The 25455-nt window shown below is 40.4% G+C and overlaps 1 protein-coding gene across 2 annotated transcripts in view; it reads left to right on the plus strand.

Annotated features, from left to right (window-relative positions):
- Positions 1 to 25455, plus strand: part of rb1cc1 (RB1-inducible coiled-coil 1) — a 188996-nt gene that overhangs the window by 109059 nt on the left and 54482 nt on the right. For both annotated transcript variants that reach the window (XM_041189528.1, XM_041189529.1), the window contains exon 18: positions 14077 to 14128. In XM_041189528.1, coding sequence (XP_041045462.1) covers positions 14077 to 14128 — 52 coding nt within the window. The remainder of the gene's footprint in view (positions 1 to 14076; positions 14129 to 25455) is intronic.

A 25455-nucleotide genomic window follows, 5' to 3' on the forward strand; every position in this document is an offset into this window, starting at 1 on the left:
TTCTCAATGGCGGGGTTGAGATGCCGAGATTAATTCAGCAGTGCGTCGTGCCTCATGTCAGCCTGTGACAAGTTCATACTTATGATACGTTTGCATATAGTGAATACTCATTAATGTGAAAATTTTTATAATTACATCCTACCTTCAAAATAAAGCCAGCAGAGCATGAAAACTAGGTTCATGTTTGTTTAAAGGTGGTGTGCACCAGTCGGCTTTGTGCCTCAGGTCAACGGTTTCCTTCACTGAACTCTGCGGTACAAGGGAAGGGATTGGGAGCAAAGCAGATTGCATAGAGACTCTGGACCAACAAGGGCGAGCCAGGTTTGAGGTTTGTGTGGAGTGTGGCTGGGGGCACGAGCATTGGAAGAGGGAAGGGCCTAGTATCCCTAGTGTGGTGGGGGCAAGTATGAAGGTGACAAGAGGAGAGTGGAGTGTAATGCCTTTAAGCACAAACCTTACAATGAACATTTTTGCAATGTCCCCAGCAGCATGTTCAGTGCCAGGATTGGAGATCAAAGCTATTATTTAAAAGTTATAGCAGGGCACTTGGATAAGCTCAAGGTCATCTGGCAGAGTCAACATGGTTTTGTGGAAGGGAAATCATATTTAACCAACTTATTGGAGTTCTTTGAGGAAGTAACATGTGCTGTGAATAAAGGCGAACCAGTGGATATACTGGACTTAGATTTCCAGAAGTCATTTGTTAAAGTGCCACATCAAAGATTATTGCGGAAAAATAGAAGCTCATGGTATAGGGGGTGACATATTGGCATGGATAGAAGATTGGCCGGCTAACAGGAAGTTGAGTAGGCGTAAAGGGTCTTTTTCCTGTTGGCAAGATGTAACAAGTGGTGTGCCACAGGGATCAATGCTGGGACCTCAACTGTTTAAAATTTATATAAGTGACTTGGATGAAGGGGTGCTTGCCAGACTTGCTGATGGCACAAAGATATGTAGGAAAATAAGTTGTGAAGAGGACAAAAGGAGGCTCCATAAAGATAAATAACAGGTTAAGTGAGTGGGCAAAGATCTGGCAACTGGAGTGTAATGTGGAATTTCCATATTGGCAGGAAGAATAAAAGGGAAGCACATTATCTAAATGATGAGAGATTGCAGAGCTCTGAGGTGCAGAGAGATCTGATTGTCCTGGTGCATGAATCACAAAAGGCAACAAGTAATTAGGAAAGCTAAAGAATGTTATCGCATATTGCCAGGATAATTGAATACAGAAGTAGGGAGGTTATACTTCAGCTGTACAAGGCACTGGTGAGATCACATTTGGAGTACTGTGTACAGTGTTAGTCACCTTATTTAAGGAAGGATTTAAGTGCTTTGGAAGCAGTTCAGTAAAGGTTTATTAAGCTAATACCTGGAATTTGAGGGTTGTCTTATGAGGAAAGGTTGGACAGGCTAGGCTTGTACCCACTGGAGTTTAGAGGAGTAAGAGGGGACTTGATTGAAAATAAGATCCTGAGGGATATTGACAGGCTAGATGTGGAGATGTTTCCTCTTGTGGAAGAACGTAGAATTGGGGGTCACTGTTTAAAAGTAAGGCATCGCCCGTTTAAGACCGAGATGAGGCAATTTTTTTCCTGAGGGTCATGAGTCTTTGGATTCTCTTCCTGAAAAGGTGGTGGAAGCAGAGCCTTTGAATATTTTTAAGGCAGAAGTAGATAGCTTCTTGGTAAGCAAAGGGGTGATAGGTTATCGGGGGGGTAGGTGGGATGCAGATTTCAGGTTACTATCAAATCAGCCATGATCATTTTAAATGGTGGAACAGGCTTAAGGAGCTGAATGGCCTACTCCTCCTGTTTGTATGAAGTGGGAGGAGCCCACTGGTGGGTGGAGTTTTGGTTGTAGACAATGGGAGGAGTTGAAATGTTCATCAGTTCTACAGGTGACTCTATGGATACACATGTTCTCATACCACTGTCTGCCCTCTTCACACTGTTCAATTGCTGGAATACCTATGGGTCTCATATGTCCAGTATTTTCATAGACTCAGACATTTGCTGCACAGAAGGAGGTTGTTCGGCTCATCGTATCCATGCCAGTCAAAAAAGATCTGACTACATTAAGCTCATTTTCCAGCACTTGACCCATAGCCCTGGAAGCTATGGCAACTCAAGTGAATATTTAAATACTTCTTAAATGTTACGAGAGTTTCTGACTCAAACCACTCTTTCAGGCAGTAAGTTCCAGACTCCCACCACCCTCTGGGTGAAAACATTTCTCCTCAACTCCCCTCTTTCTTAAATCTATGCACCCTGGTTATTGATTCCTCTGCTAATGGAAAAAGTGCCTCCCTATCCACCCTATATATGCTCCTCATAACCTTGTACACTTCTGAGGTCCCCTCTCAACCTTCATGCTCCAAGGAAAACAACCCCAGCCTATCCAATCATTCCTCATAGCTCAGACCCTCCAGCCCGGGCAGCGTCCTGGTAAATCTCCTCTGCACCCTCTCCAGTGTAGTCACATCATCCCTATAATGTGGTGACCAGAACTCCATGCAGTGCTCCAGTTGTGGCCTAACCAGCATTTTATACAGTTCCAGCATAACCTCCCTGGTCTTGCCTTTATTAGCCAAGGGATAGAATATAAGTATCCCATATGCTGCCTTAACCACCTTATTTACCTGCCCTGCTACCTTCAGGGATCTGTGGATATGCACACCAAGGTCCCTCTGATCTTCAGTACTTTCCAGGGTTCTACCATTCATAGTATTATCCCTTGTCTTGTTAGCCCACCCTGAGTGCATTACCTAACAGTTTTTTCTGGGTTGAATTCCATTTGCCACTGTCCTGCCGACCTGATCAGCCCATTGATATCCTCCTGTAGTTTACAACTATCCTCTTTACTATTTATCACCCTACCAATTTTCATGTCATTCACAAACTTTTTGATCCTCCCCCCTACATTTAAATCCAAATCATTTATGTACACCACAAACAGCACGAGCCCCTGCACCAAGCCCTGCGGAGCCACACTGAAAACAGACTTCCTGTCACAGAAAAACCCCTCAGCTTTCTGCCACTCAGCCAATTTTGGGTCCAACATGCCACTTTGCCTTGAATCCCATGGGCTCTTACTTTCTTGACCAGTCTGCCACCTTATCAAAAGCCTTGCTAAAGTCCATGTAGACCTCATCAAAAGCATTAACCTCATCAACACCGCAGGTTATCTCAAAATTCGATCAACTTTGTCAAACACGACCTTCCCTTAACAAATCCATGCTAACTATCCCTGATTAATCCGTGTCTCTCCAAGTGCAGATATTTTACGTCCCTTGGAATCCTTTTTAGTAACTTCCCCATCACCGAGGTTAGACTGACTGGGCTGTAATTTCCTGGTCCATCCCTTCCTCTTTTTTATTAATGGGACAACATTAACAGTCCTCCAGTACCTCACCTGTGGCCAGAGAGGGTTTGCCAATTACTGCCAAAGCCCCTGATATCTCTTCACTTGCCTCCCTCAACAGTCTGGCATACAACTCATCCGGGCCTGCAGGCTTGGGAGCAGGAGGAGATGATGCGACAAGGAAGGCTGTTGGTAGTCAACGACAGAGGCATCAGCAGCAACAGGCAGCACTACAGGGAAGGCATCATAGAAGATGGGCACTGGTATTTGGCAGCAAAGTTTCAGAGTTTCCCTTTTTGCCGAGGAGGCTCTTTTATAGCCCACTAGTAGCTCCAGCATTGTCAACTGATGGAGGATTTCACCCTCCACCAATGAAAAGCTCCCCTTCGGAATCACATGTATTCCCTACTCACGGTGCCGACAGGTAGATTTTTATTTAGAATCCCGTGGGAAAATAAAAAACAAGAGAGTGTAAGTGGCACACAGTGCTGGTTTTGCTGTTGGAAACAGCACGCCATGGTTAAAATTCTGTTCCATGTGGGACTCAAGGAGAGAAAGAGTTACCTGGACTCATTAGCATGTTGCCCCTTGGCGACATCATCTGAAGGCACGGTGTTAGTTTTCACGTGTGCCACCACCACCTCTGTCGACTCCTCCACTGTTGCTAAATATCAGACTGCTTATTGTTAGGAAATAGCGACAGCTTAACTAAGGTATATTTGTATTTGTGGGTGTTAGTAATGAGTTTTAGCTTTAAAGTTTGTTTGATTTGTATTTCTGTATTTGTGTGTTAAGAAAAGGCCAAATTGAGTTTTAGTTTCACTTTAAAAGTTCCCTGCATTTCTAGTGAGAGTTTTACAACTGTTGCAGCTAAGTTAAACAAGAGTAGGGAAACTGAGCTGTTGCCTAGCAACAGGGATCCAGCAAGGCAGGTCCCTCTCATAGACATATACACAAGAAACTAAAAACAGCAGTTTGATTTGGAAGCTGTTTGAGTTCAGTTGGCTTTGAAGACAGCTGCCAGGAGAGACTGGGACAAAGGGGACAGATAGCCAGTCCCAAGCTAAAGAAAAAACCCTAAAAATTTAAGGGAGTAGAACAGGAGAATGTCCCAAGAAGACTTTCTAGTCAAAGGGAAGGACAGGAACCTGGAAAAAGTTAAGTGAAGTTAAGAGTGAGGGGCAGAGAGAAAGATTCCAAGCTTCAGATTTAAAGAAGCAAAAGCTGGAGAAAGCAGATTTCAAGCAAGAACAGCTTGCAAGAGGCCACCAGGTCCAAAGAGATGGTTGAAGGTATGTAACCCTTTGCCATGGGCCTGTGAAGTAGTGGTATGTTAACAGCTAAGTTGGTGAGAGAGAGTGCGTGGAAGACAGCTTGAATGCATGTGGCGACACAGGAGAGGAACGTAAGAAGGAGAGTTCAAAACCCTGGAGGTGAGCCCTTGTGGAAGGCGTCTGAGAGAAGATGTTGGTGTGGGAGAAGATTCCAAATCAAGTTCATGGAGAATGGAGATTGGAAAGCCTGGTGTAAAAAGACTGAGTTCGGTGAGACCGGTTGGCTCATGGTGGACCAAGCGTCTGGGAGAGTTGAGAGATCCATAGCATCTGGTTGAGGTGGCATCTGATGCAGAGTGTGTGCTGTGTCTGACCTCAGGGTGCCTATGGGTTTATATGGGCTGAGTACTTCTGTGAACATTAGAGTATAAGTGAGTTTTTGTAACTTGCGTTATCCTTACAAATCTGTAATATCTGTAAAGGTGTTGTGAGTGACGAGTATTGTAATATAGTTCACATATTACTTGTTTAATAAATGTTTCATGCTTTTGTTAAAAGTTCATTAGCTGACTCCGGTGACTCAGTTCAGTAGCCCCTCTCCACATATCTAAACAAACAGACAAAAGTTGGGATCTATCAAGCTGGATTCCACCCTGAGATCAGGCTTATCCAGTGGTAACCTCAGTTTGGAATCGTAACATTATCAGACATCTAGTACTGGATGAGCAGAAATTTTCCCCAATTACATATCGGGAAGACTAAAGTCAATGCTTTCAGTCTCAACCCCAAACTCTTTTGTTCCCTAACTATCGACTCCATCCCTCACCTGACAACAATCTAAGATTAAACCAGCCTCTTTGCAAATTTGGTGTCGCACTTAATCCTGAGATGAGCTTAAGGCAGCCTATTTCCACTTCCATAACATCGCTTGACTTCACCCCTCAGCTCTACTGCTACTAAAGCCCTCAGCCATGATTTGGTTACTTCTAAATTTGACTATTCCAATGCACTCCTGGCTGGTCTCCCACTTTCTCCCCTCCGTAAACTTGAGGTCATTCAAAACTCTGCCGTTCGTGTCTTAGCCTACAGCATGGCCCATACTTCTATTACCCCTGTACTCGCTGGCCTTCATTGGCTCCCGGCTAAGCAACATCTTGATTTTAAAATCCTCTTCCTTATTTTCAGATCCCTCCAAGGCCTTGCCCTTACCTATCTCTGTAATCTCCTCCAACCCCACAACCCTCCAAGATATCTTTGCTTCTCTAATTCCAGCTTCATGTACATTCCCAATCATAATGGCTCCACTATTGGTGGCCATGCCTTCAACTGACTAGGGCCCAAGTTCTGAAATTCCTCCTTACACCTCCCCACCTCTTTACCTTGCTTGCTTCCTTTAAGATACTTAAAATCTACTTATTTGACCTAGCTTTTGGTCATCAGACCTTATGAGACTCAGTGTCACACTTTGTTTCATAATGCCTCTGTGTCCTTGGGGGACATTCCATTACGTTGAATGTGCTATATAAATACAAGTTGTTGTTGACAGTTTGATCCAGGAGGCAGCCATATCCCTTAGGTTAAGAAGTAGTGCAGGTCTGGATAGTGGTCATGGACAGGAGTGTGCAACTGTAAGATAGATGGATGAGGAGATTCCAGGTGTCGTTCTAGAGGAGCCTTGTCTTTTCCCTTATCCAACTGGTACAAGCTTCTTGCCTGTGTGGATGAGGGCAAAGTCTGCAAGTTGAATGAGCAAACTGACAGTAGTATCATAGTACAGGAAGCCATTGAACAGGGGGTGCAGAGTAAAAAGGAATGTGGTAGTGGTGGGGGACAGTATAGTCAGAGGAAGGGATACTGTTAACTGCAGCCGCAACTAGGAGCTCGAAAGGTTGTGATGCCTGCCCAGACCAAGGGTTAAGGGTATCTCTCAGCTGGAGAAGAATGTAGAGTGGAAGGGGGAGGACCCAGTTGTCATAGTCCATGTTGGACCAGTGACATATGTAGAACGATAACAGAGCTAAGATCAAAATTAGTAAGCCAAATCTCTGGATTGCTATTTGAGCCGCTCACAATTTGGCACAGAGTCAAATAGATCAACTAGTTGAATGTGCACCTCAAAGTGTCACAGGAGGCAGGGATTTTGATTAATATAGCACTGGAACCAGTATTGGGGATAGAGGGAGCTGTTAAGTTTGGGTGGTTTCCACTTAAACTGGGCTGGGGCCTGTGTCCTGGTAAATCAAATAACTAGGCTGTAAATAGGGCTTAAAATAAAAAGGTTGGATGGAGGGTTCAAGTGAAAGACAATTTATTATGCATTTCTAAATGTTCTGCTATTTCATCCTTTCATAATAGATTCCAACATTTTCCCATTGACAGATGTTAAGCTAACTGGCCGTATAGTTACCTGTTTTTTGCTTCTCTCCCTTTTTGAATAAGGACGTTACATTGGCAATTTTCCAATCCTCTGGGACTTTTTCAGAATCTAAGGATTCTAAGGATCTAACCAGTGCATCCACTATCTCTGCAGCTATTTCCTTTAATATCCTAGGATGCAACCCATCAGGTCCAAGTGATTATGGGATCAATGCTGTTTGAAAAATGATATTAATTCCCCACCTCTCTTTTATTTGAACAGATTTTTCTGCATTTTTTCTTGTGATTGCTGTTTTGTTTTTCTCTATTTCTAATAAATTCCCCTCATTCAGCCCTGTGCTAGATTGGTGGCAGCAAATTTGAACATGGAGTGCTTGAATCTTGAGGGTTGATTTTTTTTTTCTTTTTTAAACAAGGAATTTTTTATGGTATGTGAAATTTTAATCTTTGAGTACAAAGTTGTAATTAGCATGTTGCTGCTCATCTAGAGCAGTTATCCGAAAGACTTAACGGCCTTTAGCCCCATTAGTTTTCCTAGTACTTTTTCTCTAGTGATAATTATTGTATTTATTTCCTCCCCCCACCCCCTTTTTGCCCCATAATTATTTAGTATTTTTGGTATGCTATTAGTGTCTAGAATTAGTATGAGTTTAAATAGGAAATAGTAAGGGTCACAAAATGCTGATAGGAATAATATTGGCCCTCTAACAGTCACTATACTATTGCACCAGAGTATGATTCAAGAAAAAGGAATAGCTTGTAACAAGTACGATGCTACATTTGTGAGGCACTTGATCTTAATATAGACTGGACAAATTGGAGATAATGCTATTTTAGATCCTGTTTTATGTGATGAGATCATAGGATAAAATTTCACAATTGAATTTGAGAATGATGTATGTAAATCTGAAACTAAAAGACAGTTGCAAAGGATATGAGGAACAACCCAGCTTGGGTAGATTGGGAAATTAGATTAAAAGGCATGAAGATAAGTGAATAACAGCAAACATCAGAGAAATATTTCTTTAAATAAAGACTCAATCCATTGAGAAGTAAGAGATCCATCCTTGGCTAAATAAGGAGGTGAAGTACTAGATTAAAAGGTGTTTATTACTTTGGGAAGAGTGGTAAACCTGAGGATTGGGAGGGTTTTAGGTAGCAGCAAAGGATGATCAAAAATTGAATGAGGGAGGAAAATACAATATAAAATAAATTAGCAAATCATATAGTGTAAGAACTTTCAAGTATACAAAAAGTAAAATTTATCCCTTAGAGACTGAAACAGGAGAAATAATAATGGGGAGTAAAGAAATGGCAAAGACATTAAACAAATATGTTGCCTGCCATCACAGTAGAAGATACAAAAACCTACCAGAAATAATGGAACCAAGGGTCTAATGAGGGCGAGGAACGTAAAGTAATCATATTACTAAAGAAAAAATCCTGGAGAAATTAATTGGACTGAAAGCCAACAAACCCAATGGACCTGATGGCCATCATCCAAAGATTCTGAAAAAGATGGCTGGAAAGATTGTGAATGCACTAGTCCTGATCTTCCTAAATTCCCTAGATTCTGGAATGATCCAAGTGGATCAGAAGTTAATAAGTGTAACACCAGTACTCAGGAAAAGAGGGAGACAGAAAACTGGGAACTACAGGCTAGTTGACCTGAAATCGGTCCTCTGGGAAATGCTGAAATTCATTATCGTGGAACAGGTAGCAGGGCACTTTGAAAATCATCACAGATTTAAAATTAAACAAAGTCAGCATGGCGCTATGAAAGGCAAATCGTATTTTGACAAATCTATTTTTAACAATGCAACTAGCAGGGTAGATAAAGGGGAACCAGTGGATGCTGTCGATTTGGTTTTTCAAAAGACATTCATTAAGGTACCACACAAAAGGTTGTTGCACAAGATTACAGCTCGTGGGGCTGGGAGTAAAAATTAACATGGATAGTGGATTGCTGCAGGACAGAAAACAGAGATGGAATAAGCAGGTCATTTTCAGTTTGGCCTGTTATTGGGGTGCTGCAGGGATCAGAGCTGGGCCTCATCTATTTGTAATCTATATTAATGACCAAGTGGAAAGGATCAAGTGTGATATATCCATGTTTCCTGACAATACAAAGCTTGGTGGGAAAGTAAGTTGTAAAGAGGCCACAAATAAATTTAGATATAGATTAACTAAGTGGAGAAGAAGGTGCCAAGAATGTAATGTGGGGAAATATAAGTTTATTAACTTGGTAGGAAGAATATAAAAACAATTTTTAAGACATGAAAAACTATTAAATGCTGATCTGCAGAGAAATTTGGGTGTCCTTGTACAAGGAACATTGGAAGCTAACATGTAGATCCAGCAAGCAATTAGGAAGGCAAGTGGTATGTTGGCCTTTATTGCAAAAGGGATAAAGGAATAGTAGATATGGGTGATGGTGTCAGTGAGGAGAGGTGGGAAGAGGCTGTTGTGGAACGTTAACATTGGCATAGGCCTGTTAAGCTAAATGGCCTGATTCTGTGTTGCACACCCTATAACCAAACATTTGGTATGATGGATTATATCATTTAGGAATTAAGTAGGAATACTTGTTGATACCTGCTGCCACCAGCAACCCTAAAACCTTTTTGAATCTTCAGGTAATGAACCTGATCCCTCAGTTTCTCGGAGGAAATTGGATTTCTGGTACTCAGTGTCAGAAAAGGTGACGTGATCTTGTCCACTTTGACTATCTTGGCCTATTAGGCCTATCTCGGGCATGGCTTTTATTTCCTCATCAAATTTAGACCACCTCTGACTTTTCAGAATTTGCTTTCACTTCCTCCTAGAAAGTGACAAATATGGCCAATGTTTGGTTCATCGCTGAAGTGGATTGATTTCATAATCACCTTAGAGATCTTACATTTCCCTGTAGCTGACAATCATGTTGCCTTTTAAGTGGTGGAAAGTACAGCATAAACTTCTCCAGTGTAAGAAATTTATACTGCCAACCCACTTTAGACTCAGAGTTTTCTCAGTTAAGGAGACTGAGAGAATGTTCTGTTTTCTATTTATAGTCAAAATTGCACCAGCAATTATGAGAGAATCTTCTTTAATATTGAAAGAGCACTACTTTTTGCTGCAACAAAGTGTGATTCACAGGAATAGTCTGTCATGATACCTTCAATCAACTCACAGTAGTTAATTTTTTTGGATGCCACAGAGCATGTATGTTTAGTCACAAAAGCAAGCTAGCCCTTGTAATTCTGGTTTCCAAAAACTCACTGTTTTTTTCCATACGAATATCTGTTAAACCTTTGAAAAAAATGAACGATATTTTGGAATGCTGTACCTGGCACTGACTGGGTGTTTATCTCTGTGACAATCCAACAATAATTTAAGAAAATCCTGCAATTCCATGTACAGGGATGGAGCTACCAATATAATGTACTCATGTTGGTACTAGACTGTACTTACTGTTTTGGCAATATACCCAAGCAAATAAACAACCAACAATGTCTGATATCGCTTTTCACAGAATCATAGAATGCCGGCTCTCAGCAAGCGTAGCTCACCCCCCCTCTTTTCCCTGTAGCCCTGCAGATATTTTCTCTTAAAATAATTCTCTAATTCTCTTTAGAAGGCCTTGATTGAAACTGCTTTCAGCGCCACTCTCAGCAGTGCATTCCAGATCCTAACAACTTGCTGTGTAAAAGAGTTGTTCCTCATGTTGCTGTTGCTTCTTTTGGCATTCACCTTAAATCGGAGTCCTCTGGTTCTCAAATCTTTCACTAGCAGAAACATTTTCTCCCTATGTTTTCTGTCCAAGACCCCCTATGATTTTGAACACCTCCATCAAATCTCCTCTTCATCTTTTCTTCTCCAAAGGGAACAGTCCCAGCTTCTCAAATCTATCATCATCCCTGGAATCATTCTCGCGAATTTTTTCTGCACCCTCCCTAATGCCTTCACATCCTTTCTAATGTGTGGTGCCCAGAGCTGGACAAAGTATTCCAATTATGGTCGAACCGGTGTTTTATACAGGTTTATCATAACTTCCTTGCTTTCATACTCCATGCCCCTATTTATGAAGTCCAGGATCCCATATGCTTTGTTAACCACAGAAATATAGATAAGTTACGGTGCAGAAAGAGGCCATTTATAGTCCACCATGTCTACACCGTAACAACTTTCTCTGCCACCTTTAATGATTTATGCTCACATACAGCTAGGCCCCTCTACTCTTGCACTCTCTTTAGAGTTGTACCCTTTAGTTTATATTGCCCCCCTGTGTTTCCTATCAAAATTATTCATTTCATACTTCTCTGCAATAAATTTCATCTGCCACTTATCTGCCACTCCAAAAGCCTGTCTGTTCATTTGAGATTTAACACTATCTTCAGATTCACAATACTTCCAAATTTTGTTCCATCTGCAAATTTTGAAATTGTCTGTCACACCCAAGTCTACATCATTAATCAAGAAAAGCAGTAGCCCTAATACTGAACCCTGGGGTACCCCACTATATATACCTTCCTCCAGTCCAAAAAACAACCCTTCAGCACAACTGTTTCCTGTCGCTTCCTTTTATCCACTAGACACCTTTCCACCATCTTAAGATCTTTTTTCAGTTAAAATATGTGGAGGAACATTTGCCTGAAAATTGCTGTCAAAATAATGGCTAAATGAGTAGTGCTTGAAGTCACATGGATGCAAATGCCACAGCAACTTCTGTTGAGGGCAGATACGTCATTAAGAGCAAAAATCCAAAAGTTGCTATCTGATAGTTGTAGCTGTGCTGTTGGCTTTGTGAAAACAGCATTCCCATTAAAATATATTGTATGATGTGAAGTTCCTATACTTACACAGCATATGAGATTTAAACTTGCAGCAGAAAGTTAGGACTTGTCGATTTCCATCTTAAGTGCCTTTTTAACAGCATGATATGTGTTAAGTACTATCAGTATCAGTCAATGTTTCTGGCACTGAAACTCAACTATTGAAAGACAAGTTATTCCTTCAGGTTTTAAATGTTAGTGAATTTAAGATAAACTATTTTTTTCTTTGACTTCTCTTTCTCTTGATCTAGTCTTTCTTTCCATATTTCTCTTTCTGTACCTGATTTGACATTCAATTCACCATTCTAACTTATACTTCATTGTTCAGACTACTTGCAGCTCATTTCACAATTCTTCCATCTGATTGATTAGTTAAGGAGGTACATAGTTACTTGCCCTATTTACTCAGATCCAAGATGCCCTGTTGAGTCCTCTTGTGCTTCTAGCAACTTGCAGGGCATTAAGTTGAGTGTTTTGGGCTACAGGAAGATATAGACGGGATGGTCAAATGGGCAGATAAGTGGCAGGTGGAATTTAACCCTGAAAAGTATGAGGTGATACACTTCGGAAGGAATAATTTGTCGAGGAAGTATTCAATGAACGGCATGACACTAGGACGTCCTGAGGAACAAAGGGACCTTGGCATTTGTGTCCATAGATCTCTGAAGGCGAAGGGGCATGTTAGCAGGGTGGTGAAAAAGGCATGTGGGACACTTGCCTTTATCAATCGAAGCATAGGTTACAAAGGTAGGAAGGTCACGTTGGAGTTGTATAGAACCTTGGTGAGGCCACAGCTAGAGTACTATGTGCGGTTCTGGTCACAACATTATAGGAAGGATGTGATTGCACTGGAGTGGGTGCAGAGGAGATTCACCAGGATGTTGCCTGGGAGGGAACATTTAAGTTATGAAGAAAGGTTGGATAGACCTGGGTTATTTTTGTTGGAGCAGAGAAGACTGAGAGATGACCTGATCGAGGTGTACAAGATTATGAGGGGCATGGACAAGATGGATAGGGAGCAGCTGTTCCCCTTAGTTGAAGGGTCAGTCACGAGGGAACACAAGTTCAAGGTGAGGAGCAGGAGGTTTAGGGGGATGTGAGGAAAAACTTTTTCACCCAGAGGGTGGTGACGGTCTGGAATGCACTGTGTGGGAGGGTGGTGGAGGCGGGTTGCCTCTCATCCTTTAAAAGGTACCTGGATGAGCAATTGGTACGTCATAACCTTCAAGGCTATGGGCCAAGTGCTGGTAAATGGGATTAGGTAGGTAGATAGGTCAGGTGTTTCTCACGTGTCGGTGCAGACTCGATTGGCCGAAGGGCCTTTTCTGCACTGTGTGATTCTGTGATTAAAAGGAGGGCACTGGCAAGTCTAACAGTGAACGCCGGTCAATAGCTTGCAGTTTTTAAGCAATTGCTTAAATTATGCTGATTCCCCCTTTTTCTTGTAATGGACAAAACTGCAAAATTGTCCCAAGGCTTGTTATAAGAACCTGAATTGCAGTTTTCATTTACAACTATTGTATGCTGTAACTCCTCACATAAGAGGACAGGCACAAATTCGAAATCGGACAAAATACCTTTAGAAGCATCACTATATTAAATATGGCACGCATTCATTCTAATCTATTCCAAAATTGGTAATTGGAAATTTCTGTTTCTTTGTCATTTCAGAAATCCATTGATCTCATTGTATGACTGCTGCATTTTTATGTTCAAAATTAAGTCTGTAAGACGAACCAACTTTTTGTCTTTTTATTCGCAATCTTACATCAAATATTTCCAAAAATGATCAAAGCAATTTTTTGCGTATACAGGTACTTTCCCACTTTGTAGATAGGATAATTTCAGGTAAGATTAGGCAATTCAGCTATTAAGCATAAATATACATTAGATAGCTTTTGCATTCTAAATAGTTTTCTGACTCTTGAAATAAACAAGATTGCTTAGACTGTTTTTTGAGGTGAAGATTATCTCTTTATCCCTGTGCTTTCTTCCCCCTCCCTGCTAATCCTAAATTTAAGAAGCCTAATGGCACATCTACCTTCTTGAGAGAGTACATTCGGGAGTGATGGTGGGAGTGCAGAGAAGACTTGAACACTGCCTCAATGAGTGTACCTACTACAATGTAAAATCTGCTGCTGGTTGTTTATCTGGAGCTCTTTGAAATTTGTTAGCTAGAGAAAGTATTGAACTTCTTATATTTGAATTTCTTTTTCAATGCATTAATCAAATCTCTATTTACTTCAATACAGTGAAACCATCCAAATGTCTGAGGAAAAACATAGGATTATGATCTTAGAAAGAGTAAGTAGATGTTCATGTCTAAATGGTTAAAATGCAGGGGATATTTTGATATGCAGTGAAACCTCCATAATGGAATAGATACTTCAAAATGTTGCATGTATGGCACAGAAATAATCTAGGAGCCGAATAAAGATGAATAATTCATTGTATGACTGCTGCATTGTTATGTGTTTAAAATTAAATCTGTTTGTGAGCATAATTCAAATAACATCAATTTGAATTGTTTTTTCTTAGCATCTGGTTGATTAGTTTGCCAGCTTAGTATGCTTGCCTCCGAGTCCGAAGATTGTGGTTTTAAATCTTGCGCCAGGACTTGGGCACACAGTCAATGTTGATGCTCCAGTGCATTACTGAGGGAATGTTAGAAGGTACCACCTTTCTGATGAGAGACTAAACCACACCTATTTGGGTTGGTATGTAAGATGCTATCCACTATTCAAAAAAGAGTAAGGAGTTCTCCCAGTGTTCTGGTCAATGTAAGTTCATTCATTTAGGAAATCTCACTATCTAATTGATGTTAGAGTAATACACAATAAGCTGACATTTTGCAATTGGCTGCATTCCAATACAGTTCTGAATTAAAATTCTGTGGATTATGGAGGTTTCACTAATGCATAAAAATATATTTTACTGGAAAGAATGTAGCACTTGTCAGTTAACAATGCATTTGGTTACAAAGGTAGTAGTGTTAATTGAAATGTATACGTAATGCATCATCTTAACTGACTGTGAGTTTTCTGAATTGTCATACTTAACTCTCCATTTATTATCTACACATACTTATGCATTTTCTAAATCCGTATGTCGATGGTTATTTGTTGCATGTGATGTGTTAAGATATTCTTAAAGATTTCTGTCAGCATTATGCTTAATTATTTTATAATAGTGTGTTACGGATTTGGTTGCAGTAGTATAAAAGGTGTATTCATACCAGAAATTGGGAATTTTTATGGGGTGTGTATCATGGTATTCATGTAGTACATAACAAGAAATAGGAGCAGGAGCAGGAGCAGGCCATTCGGCCCATCAGGCCTGCCCCGTCATTCAATAAGATCATGGCTGATCTGCCCCAGGCCTCAACTCCTCTTTCGTGCCAGCTCCTTATAACCCTCAACTCCCCGATATTTCAAAATCTATCTGCCTCCTCTTGAAATACTTTGTGATCTAGCCTCCACAACACTCTGGGGTAGGGAATTCCAGACATTCACTACCCTCTGAGAGAAGAAGTTCCTTCACATTTCCGTTTTAAGTGAGTGCCCCCTTATTCTGTAACTATGTCCCCTAGTTCGAGATTCCCCCATTAGTGGAAACATCTTCTCAACATCTATCCTGTTAAGCCCCCTCAGAATCTTGTGCATTTCAATAAGATCACCCCTCATTCTTATAAACTCTAATGAACGAAGGCCTAACTTGCTTAGCCATTCTTGCTAAGTCAACCCCTTCATCCCAGGAATCAGCCTAGTAAATCTCTTTTGAACTGCCTTCAAAGCCAGTATATCCTTTCTTAAATACGGGGACCAAAACTATACACAGTACTCCAGGTGCAGCCTCACCAACACCCTGCGCAGTTGTAACAAGACTTCCCTATTTTTCCCCTAGCAATACAGGCCAAAATTCCATTTGCCACCTTAATTATTTGCTGCACCTGCATGCTAACTTTTTGTGTTTCATGCACAAGAACACCCAAATCCCTCTGATCTGCATTTTTTTGGAGTCTCTCTCCATTTAAATAATAGTCTGCATTTTGATTTTTCCTACTAAAGCGCATGACCTCACATTTTCCTACATTAAACTCCCTCTGCCAAGTTTCTGTCTACTCACTCAACCTATGTATATCCCCTTGCAGATTCCTTATGTCCTCATCACAACGTGCCCTCCCACCTCTTCTTGTATCATCAGAAAATTTGGATACATTACACTCCTGCCCCCTCCTCCAAGTCATTAATATAGATGATAAATAATTAAGACCCTACGACTGATCCATGTGGCACTCCACTAGTTATGTTTTTCCAACCCGAAAAAGTCCCATTAATCCTGACTCTGTTTTCTGTGTGTTAACCAATCCTCAATCCATGCTAAAACATTACCTCCAATATCATGAGCTCCTGTGTTGTGCAATAATCTTGTATGTGGCACCTTATCGAATGCCTTCTGGAAATCCAAATACGCTGCATCTACTGGTTCCCCATTATCAACTCTGCTTGTTATATTCTCAAAGAACTCGAGCAGATTTGTCAAGCATGATTTCCCTTTCACAAAACCATGTTGACTCTGACTGCGTTGAGCTTTTCTAAATGCCCTATTTCTTCCTTAATAATGGATTGTAGCATTTTCGCAATGACAGATGTTAGGCTGACTGGCCTATAGTTTCCAGCTCTTTGTTTCCCTTCCTTCCTGTAGTAGTGCATGGTCTCTTCGGCAGCACTATCTAAAAATGATGCAATCTATTCAGAAGATAAGAATATATATCTCTGCTTGTGTCCACTTCATGCAAAACAACTTTTCCTCCATTGTTCACCCTAAATTTATAATGTTTCTTCCCTCCCCCCTCCCCCGCCCCAAACAGATGGAAGCACTTGGAACTGAAGGAGAAGGAAAATTTTTGACACTCTTTCAATCCATCACTCAATTACTTAGTTAATCAGATTTTGCCATTTAGAAATAATATTCTCCTGTCAAAGTGGAAAAAATGACAATTTGCATGTTCTTCATCTCTGAGATTTGTTTTGGCACTTGTATTTAAATCTAGCCCAGATGTAAGACAAAAGTCTTTTAACCTGGCTGTAAACGCCTGGAAATATTTTACTACTTTAAAAGCTCTATTTAAATGTTGGTAAAATAACTTGAATAGTGTCAGCTCACTTCCTGATTAGCCAAACTGCAAACTAGACTTTTCCACACTTAGCACATATTTTGCTTTCTGTCTTGCTCAGGTAAATAGTTGATGTGCTTGGTAAATATAACAGTGCATTGATGGTGGGGGTGGAGGGGCATTATTCTGTCCCATATATTGGATACCACATATATGAACATTGTGTGTATATGTATTTACTTTTGCCCCTAAATGCTACTTTAACAGCTCAGTAACTTTGATTGCCATAACATTTTTTGTTTGTTCGTTTGAACCATTTTAAAGTAGATTTCTCACTGATACTGGGCTTCCTTGAAAATATTGTCAATTCATATATATTTATCCTACAAATTAATCTGAATGTATTGAATTGAATTTAATTGAGTTATTTTAAAATATATCGCTGCTCTGAATTTTGAATACTTTGCCTCTAACATTTACTCACTACAAGCCTCACCAGTAATGTTTTACTTCCATTGGTTGTACCCGCAGTGTGGAACCTAGCTGTGCATAATTGGCTGCCATGTTTGCCTACAAAACAATGACTGCACTCAAATGTAATGAATTAATTGTGAAGAGATTTGGAAAATCCTGAGAAAGTGAAATGTTCTGTTAATGCAGATTTGTTCTTTGGATGATTTGTTCCAAAGAGCAATCAAACACAGCAGCATGTGTTATTTGAATATATGATAAGTCTTTCTCTGTGTGATCATTATGGACATTTCTCCATTTTTGGCTCTGGTTGCAATAGTTCGTTCCCCAATTACCACTGGAAGCTCCTGTTTGAGAGGTGGGAAGGCATATGAGATTGTGTAAGTGAAACCAGGTACATATTTGGGGTAAACCATGAAGTAAACTTTCCTTTAGAATTCTGTGGAATGACTCTTTGGGGAAACGGTCCAAAAATGTGCAGGCAAGTTCCCTGAGAAGACTGAAGAGTTGCTGTTAACCTGAAAGATACTTACATTTCAGAACCAGTAATGCTCACGGGAGACATAATAGTGAGGTAATCTATTGGTACAATGAATCACAGTTCAACCCAATCATGGTTCCTCAAGCCTTTATTACGTATCTTAATGTTGTGACTGTTTAATTGTGGGAAACCGGTTTCTGCGTTTACAAATGTCTGGATGATCTGGTGTGGATAAGTAAAATTCATGGAGGAAGAGTTTTATCCTGCTGATTTGCCTAAAATCCATGATCCATAAAAAGAAATCTTAGTCATGGCCAAAACTTTTAAATGTCCTTCAGAGCGGCATAAACAATTACAGTCTGTCTACCATCAGTCAGATTTGCCATGATTCCAGTCAAAGTGCAGATTTATCAGCACATTTTATGTTTGGGTATTATACATCTTTGAAATGTTGTCGATGTGCTCACTCTAGCCATTCCAGCTGAATCTTCTGTACATTCTGATCTGAGGTTATCAGGGATCAAATTGCAATTGACCTTCAGTGTTTAAATACAGGGCACCTGGGTACACTGCAATTAAATGAAGAATGTAATAGTGGAAGGGTTGAGGGTCATTTTTTTTCTTTGTACATGCGCATCCTGATTCTAATCTTTGTAATGCAAGTGCTGTTACTACTTTCCATAACCAGTGGAAATAATGTTAGGAAAACTTCTTGATTTGTTCTGGTTTATGAAGGGCACTTTTTTGTTGTTCATTCAATTTGAGTTTGTGAAAACTCATTTCAGAACCTCTTAAACTCATGGGTTCCTGCAATTCTAAATTTCTGGTGGCAATTATTTAATTATCTTATGTCTGCATGGAAATGAATGAGTTGTAGACCTTAGTGGTACCTCACTTTCCTTTTCTTCATACATGGATAGGAAAGTTCCCAACCCAGTTTTTTTTTTGTTTTTCCATCTGTCTAGGTAAGCATTGTGCTGAAGTTTTACTGATCATTTTGTCACCTCCATTGAAAGAAAAATATCATTTGGTTGATATATACAGGAAAATATCTTATATTGTGTGTGTGTATGTATATATATATATGATAAAGGACCTTAATAATTCGTGGTTTCCTTTGAAAATAAAAATGTAGCAAAACTTAATACAAAGCAATGGTTAATAAAGTACTATCCTTGTGATGCACCCCGTGAGCTGAGCACACCCAGAAGCCAAGCTCTCATGTTTTGTTGAAGTGGTTAATTCTAACCAAGATGTAGGTGGCACTTCTGTCCATTATAAAGCAGCTACTTGCATCACCAAGCATTGACTTTGTAGTTCAGTTGAACTTCCGTTTTGTTACACTCCAAACAAGCCTAAACTGTAAGCTGAATACATGGGATATAATGTTACATTGTTTTGTGTATGCTCTTATTCTGTGACATGTAAATATTTATGTGCAAAGCGCTCTCCCATGCTGCCACTTCACTTTCTTTCCAACCAGGCATGGCTTATTTCCATGCTTTAATGTGAAGAATCTTTTGTTCCAATTCTGTTTTGAGTGTGATGTACCATAGTTATTTTCATATTTCACTATTTCTCCAGCTGAAATATTGGAAGCCTTAGTATAATTGAGGATTATTCTCAGGTCTTTCCCAATCCTCTCAACAATCCTATAAATATATTCATGAGGCAGGTTGACTGTTTATCCTCCTACTCCCTGTGGTGAAGCACTTTTTCCAAAATGGTTTACTGATGTTAGAGCATAGTTTTTCAGAATTAGTGAACACTGGGTCATATTGCCCTTGTGTGCTACTTTGGGATCAAAAACAACAATTGTATTTTTATATATATATAAAAAAAATTCCCTAATATAATGAAGCATCCCAAGGTGCTTCAAAGGCGCATTATAAAACAAAATTTGACATCAAGCCACATAAGATGGCCAAAGACTTGATCAAAGAGGTAGTTTTTAAGGAACGTCTTACAGGAGGAAAAAGAGGCAGAAAGGTTTCGGGAGGCAATGCCAGAGTTTATGGCCTAGTCAGTTAAAGGCACGGCCACCAGTTGTGGTGCATTTAAAATTGGGATGCTCTAGGCCAGAAACATCTGAGTGTTGATAAGAGGAAGGTGGGGGAGGCGGTAGCATAGTTGTATTGTCACTGACTAGTAATCCAGAGACCCAGGGTAATGCTCTGGGGACCTGGGTTTGAATCCTACCACGGCAGACAATGAAATTTGAATTCATTAAAAATCTGGAATTTGAAAGCCTGATGATGACCATGAAACCATTGCCGATTGTCGTAAAAACCCACCTGGTTCGCTAATATCCTTTAGGGAAGGAAATCCTTCATAAACTAGAACAAATCAAGAAATCTTATCTGGTCTGGCCTACACGTGACTCCAGACCCACAGCAATGTGGCTGACTCTTAAATGCCTTCTGAACATTAGGGATGGGCAATAAATGCCAGCGATGCCCACATCCCATGAACAATCAAAAAAAAAGGTTGCAAGGCTGCAGGAGATTACAGGGAGGAGATGAGGTCATGGATGGGCTTGAAAATGAGGGTGAAAATATTAAAATTGAGCACTTGCTATTCCAGATGTAAGTCAGTGAGCACAGGAGTGCTGGGTGAATGGGGACATGGTAGCTCAGTTTGGATGGCCTCAAGTTTATGGAGGATAGACTGTTGGAGACTGTAACAGGGATTGAAGACAATGGATGTGTTCCTCCCAATATTTAGTTAGAGAAAACTTCTAATCCAGTACCTGATGTCGGATGAGCAGTTTGATAATTTAGTAACAGTAGAGTCATCGAAAAAGGTAGTTAGATAGAGCTGGGTGTTATCAGTGTGCATGTAAAAACTAATGCAATGTTCTATAAAATATTTTCCTAAGGTACTAGTTTGGGAGGCTATCATTGCCACCTTTGTTTGCTGCATTGACTTTTAAAGTCATAGAACCCTGTAGAAACTGATTAACTTTTCTGAAAAGAGATTTGAATTCCCAGGGACTGATTCAGAGAATCACACAAGATTTCATGTTTTAAAGAATTTCACTGTAACAAGCAAGTTAAAACAACACTAACTAAACATTACTTAGTTGACAACTAACACACTACGCTTCCATCCTATCAACAAGGCCGAAAATCCCATAGTGCATTTGTACAGTACACCACACTCCACAGAATTGTTTTTACAGGATCCTGATCCAAGTTTTCCCTGCTTAACTGAATCATAGCATCCAATGTCCATCGAGAGCCGCTTCCCTCGGTCTTTTGAGAATACCGACTGGCTTCCAGCAACAAGGCACACCCCCATGACCCCTTCTTCCGGCCACCCCAGGGTGAACCTTCTAGCACCCTTAAATCTCTACAGGTCCTATCTCTTTGGGGAAATGCATGTTGACCTTTTTTGCAAGGGCACTGGAGTACAGGAATAAAGAAGCGTTGCTGCAAGGTTTTGGTGAGACCACATCTGGAATACTGTGTGCAGTTTTGGTCTCCACATTTAAGAAAGGATATGCTTGCATTGGAAGCAGTACAGCAAAGGCTCACGAAATTGGTCCCTGGGATTAAGGTGTTGTTTTATGATGAGAGGCTAAGTAAATTGGGCTTATATTCTCTGGAGTTTAGCAGAATGAGAGGTGATCTCATTGAAACCTACAAAATTTTGGAAGGGCTTGAGAGGGTAGACACTGAGAGATTGTTTCTGCTTGTTGGAGAGTCTAAAACACAGGGGCACAGCCTGAGTTTAAGGGGAGCCAGTCACTTAGGACTGAAATGGAGAGAAAATACTTCACTTAAATGGTTGTGAATCTTCGGACTTCTCTACCCCTGAGGGTTGTGGTAGATAGATTTTTGGTGTCTCGGGGAATTAAGGGATATGAGGAGTGGGCAGGAAAATGGAGTTGAAGCCCAAGGTCAGCCATGATCATAATGAATGGCGGAGCAGGCTGGACAGACCATATGGTTTACTCCTGCTCCTGTTTCTTGTGTTCAACCAGAGAATGAGCTCCCACCAACATTTTGCCTGGTTGCTAACAGAAAACATTCCCTGCTGTTCACAGCAGCTGCTATTTCTCTCTACCTCCCTCTCTCTGAATAAGTGAGTCTGTAAGTCTGCCCAAGTTCCTTTCTTTGTGTCTACTAGTTGTAAGACGGCTAGCACTGGCACTTGCCCTAGGTTCCCTGACCCGATGGCTTATTGCTGGGCAGTACTAGTAGATTACATGTTCCTCCCCACTACTCCATTTTACCTTGAATGAAAAGAAACAGTTCAAAACATAACCATCTTATGAAACTTCACACTTCACACTCATTATAAGTCACTGTCATTTACGGCACAGGACAAGGCCATTTGGCCCATCAACTCCATGCTGGCTCCCGGGGAGCAATCCAATCAGTCCCACTTCCTTGCTCAACCCCTGTAGCCCTGCAAGTTGGTTCCCTCAAGTGCCCGTCCAATTTATTTTTCAAATTATTGATTGTTCCACTTCCACCACTCTCGTAGCCATTGAATTCCAGGACATTGCCACTCTTTTTATAAAAAAAATCTCATTTTCCCCTACATCTTGCTCAAAATCTTAAACCTGTGTCCCGTAGTCCTTGTATCATCACCTAATGGGAAGAGTGTTTCCTTGTCTACATTACTAAGTCTGTCGCCTGTCATAATCTTGAACACCTATTAAATCGTTCCGAAGTCTCCTTTGTTCCAATGAGAACAACCCCAGCCTTTCCAATCTTATCCTTGTAGCTAAGACCCCCTCTCTTCTCTCCCCGCCAACCCCCCCCCCCCCCCCCCCCCAAAAACAAAATCTCTGGAACTATTTGGTAAACCTCTACATCCTCTCAATGACCTTCATAGTTTTCTTACAGTGTGGTGACCAGAACTAGACATTGTACTCTAGTTAGAGCCTAACCACAGCTTTATAAAGGTTGGGATAGCTTCCCTGCTTTTGTAATTGATGCCTCTATTTATGAAGACCAAAATCCCAGATTCTTTGCTAACCACCCTCTGAACATGTCCTGCCACCTTCAAAGGTCAATGTGCATGCACTCCCAGACCCCTCTGTTCCTCCACACTCTTTAGAATTGTGCCATTACTTCTATATTGCCTCTGCCTATACCTTCTGCCAAAATGCATCACCTCAAACTTCTGTGTATTCCATCCGTCACTTGTCTACCCATTCTGCCAGTCTATCACTGTCCACAACCCTGCAGTCCATAAAACAGCCATCTACCACAACTTGCTGCTTTCTGCTCCTAAGCCAATTTTTTTTATCCAATTGGGCACTGACTCTCCTATTCAGTAGACACCAATTTTGTTAGTTGGCCTTTTTTTATGTGGTAACTTGTCAGTTGCTTTCTTAACAACCATATTGACAACATCCACTGCATTCCCTTCAACCTTCTCTGTTACTTCATCAAAAAATTCAATTAATCAAACATGATCTGCCTTTTACAAATCCTTAATTACAAATTTTTAATTAACTCAAACCTCTCCTGATGCTTGAATGAATGAAAGGAAATTAAGATTCCAAAGGCTCTGCAAGAAAAATATGATAAATAATTTTATATATGAAAGTGTTGAAATTTTGTCGATAGTGGAAATTGTTTTTAATGACCGTTTCAGATGTGCACAAAATGACCAGTATTGGCCATTCTCTTATCTACTATTTTACCATGATTGAAATCTTTGTAATAATGGGCAAACTTCGCAGCACTGCATTGCTAATATAAATGATTACGGAGCATGGCTGATGGAATTCTTTGGGAAAGCACCTAATCTTCATCTGTTCTGCAAAATAGTGTCACTTATTTGAGGAATGCATCACAGGGAAATTGTAAGTGGGAAGCCATTCTCTACTGCCCTATGCCATGCCATCTGTTTATTGTGCTCCATATTGCCCACTATTATCCCAAATAACCAACACCTCCAACCTCTTCACTCAGTTTTTATACATTCTTACATACGTTCTTATCTAGCTTTCCTAAAATCTCCCTCCTCCTCTCTACTTTGTTGTGACTGAAACACTTCCTCTTTGGTTGTCTCGTTGTAATATAATAGGTGTGATCACTTAATGAATTGGACCTTATCAGAATATTTTAATGCATTTATACTTATATCTGGTTATTCAATGGAACTATATCATGTGTGAAAAAGTTGAGATCCGATTGGGAAAGCTTTGATCAAAAGAAGCATTGCTGTACATAGAACAGTTTGTTTCCTGCCTTGTATGTGAGAGTTCCAAAAGGTGCTATGAACAAAATGTAGCTCTTGTTGAAAATAAGTAGTTGGTCCTCTTGTTGAGAGCTCTTGTGGACAACATTATATCCTTCAATCAACACCAACAAAAATATATATCTAGTGGTAATTCATCTTATTGCTCTTCAAGCTGTTTCTGTCATGTTTGCCTATATAACAGGGACTACACTTTAAAATAATTAGTTACCTGAAAAGGATGTTAGGGTATTCTTAGGGCATGAAAGGCCCAATATAAAAGCATCTCTATTTTTTACATATATATTTATCTTTTTCGTTGCTTCACATTTTATTCATTGTTACCCATTACATGAATCGGTGGTTAAAAAAATGTGGATACACTTAGGCTCTTCTCTTAGCTGGAAAATGTGTCATTGCCTACTCTTGCTATATATGAACTGTTCTAATAGGGCAGTCTTTCATTTTATTTCTCTCATTAACTATGGGAGAATAATTATGTTTATACTGCTGCTAGTGAGAGCTTTCTGAATGTTGGGCATGATCCTTTATTCATGCCTTTTTGTGGTTACCATCTTTCATTTTTTTTTCATACATCTATTTTTATCGTCACACAAGCTAATCACTACAAAAACAAAAACAGAATTACCTGGAAAAACTCAGCAGGTCTGGCAGCATCGGCGGAGAAGAAGAGAGTTGACGTTTCGAGTCCTCATGACCCTTCGACAGAACTTGAGTTCGAGTCCAAGAAAGAGTTGAAATATAAGCTGGTTTAAGGTGTGTGTGTGGGGGGCGGAGAGAGAGAGAGAGAGAGAGAAAGAGAGAGGTGGAGTGGGGGTGTGGTTGTAGGGACAAACAAGCAGTGATAGAAGCAGATCATCAAAAGATGTCAACAACAATAGTACAAAAGAACACATAGGTGTTAAAGTTAAAGTTGGTGATATAATCTAAACGAATGTGCTAATTAAGAATGGATGGTAGGGCACTCAAGGTATAGCTCTAGTGGGGGTGGGGAGAGCATAAAAGATGTAAAAAAAAAAAAAAATTTTTTTTTATAATGGAAACAGGTGGGAAAAGGAAAATCTATATAATTTATTGGAAAAAAAAAGAAAAGGAAGGGGGAAACAGAAAGGGGGTGGGGATGGGGGAGGGAGCTCACAACCTAAAGTTGTTGAATTCAATATTCAGTCCGGATGGCTGTAAAGTGCCTAGTCGGAAGATGAGGTGTTGTTCCTCCAGTTTGCGTTGGGCTTCACTGGAACATGCAGCAAGCCAAGGACAGACATGTGGGCAAGAGAGCAGGGTGGAGTGTTAAAATGGCAAGCGACAGGGAGGTTTGGGTCATTCTTGCGGACAGACCGC

The sequence above is a fragment of the Carcharodon carcharias genome, chromosome 6, assembly GCF_017639515.1.
Source record: "Carcharodon carcharias isolate sCarCar2 chromosome 6, sCarCar2.pri, whole genome shotgun sequence".
Classification (NCBI taxonomy): domain Eukaryota; kingdom Metazoa; phylum Chordata; class Chondrichthyes; order Lamniformes; family Lamnidae; genus Carcharodon; species Carcharodon carcharias.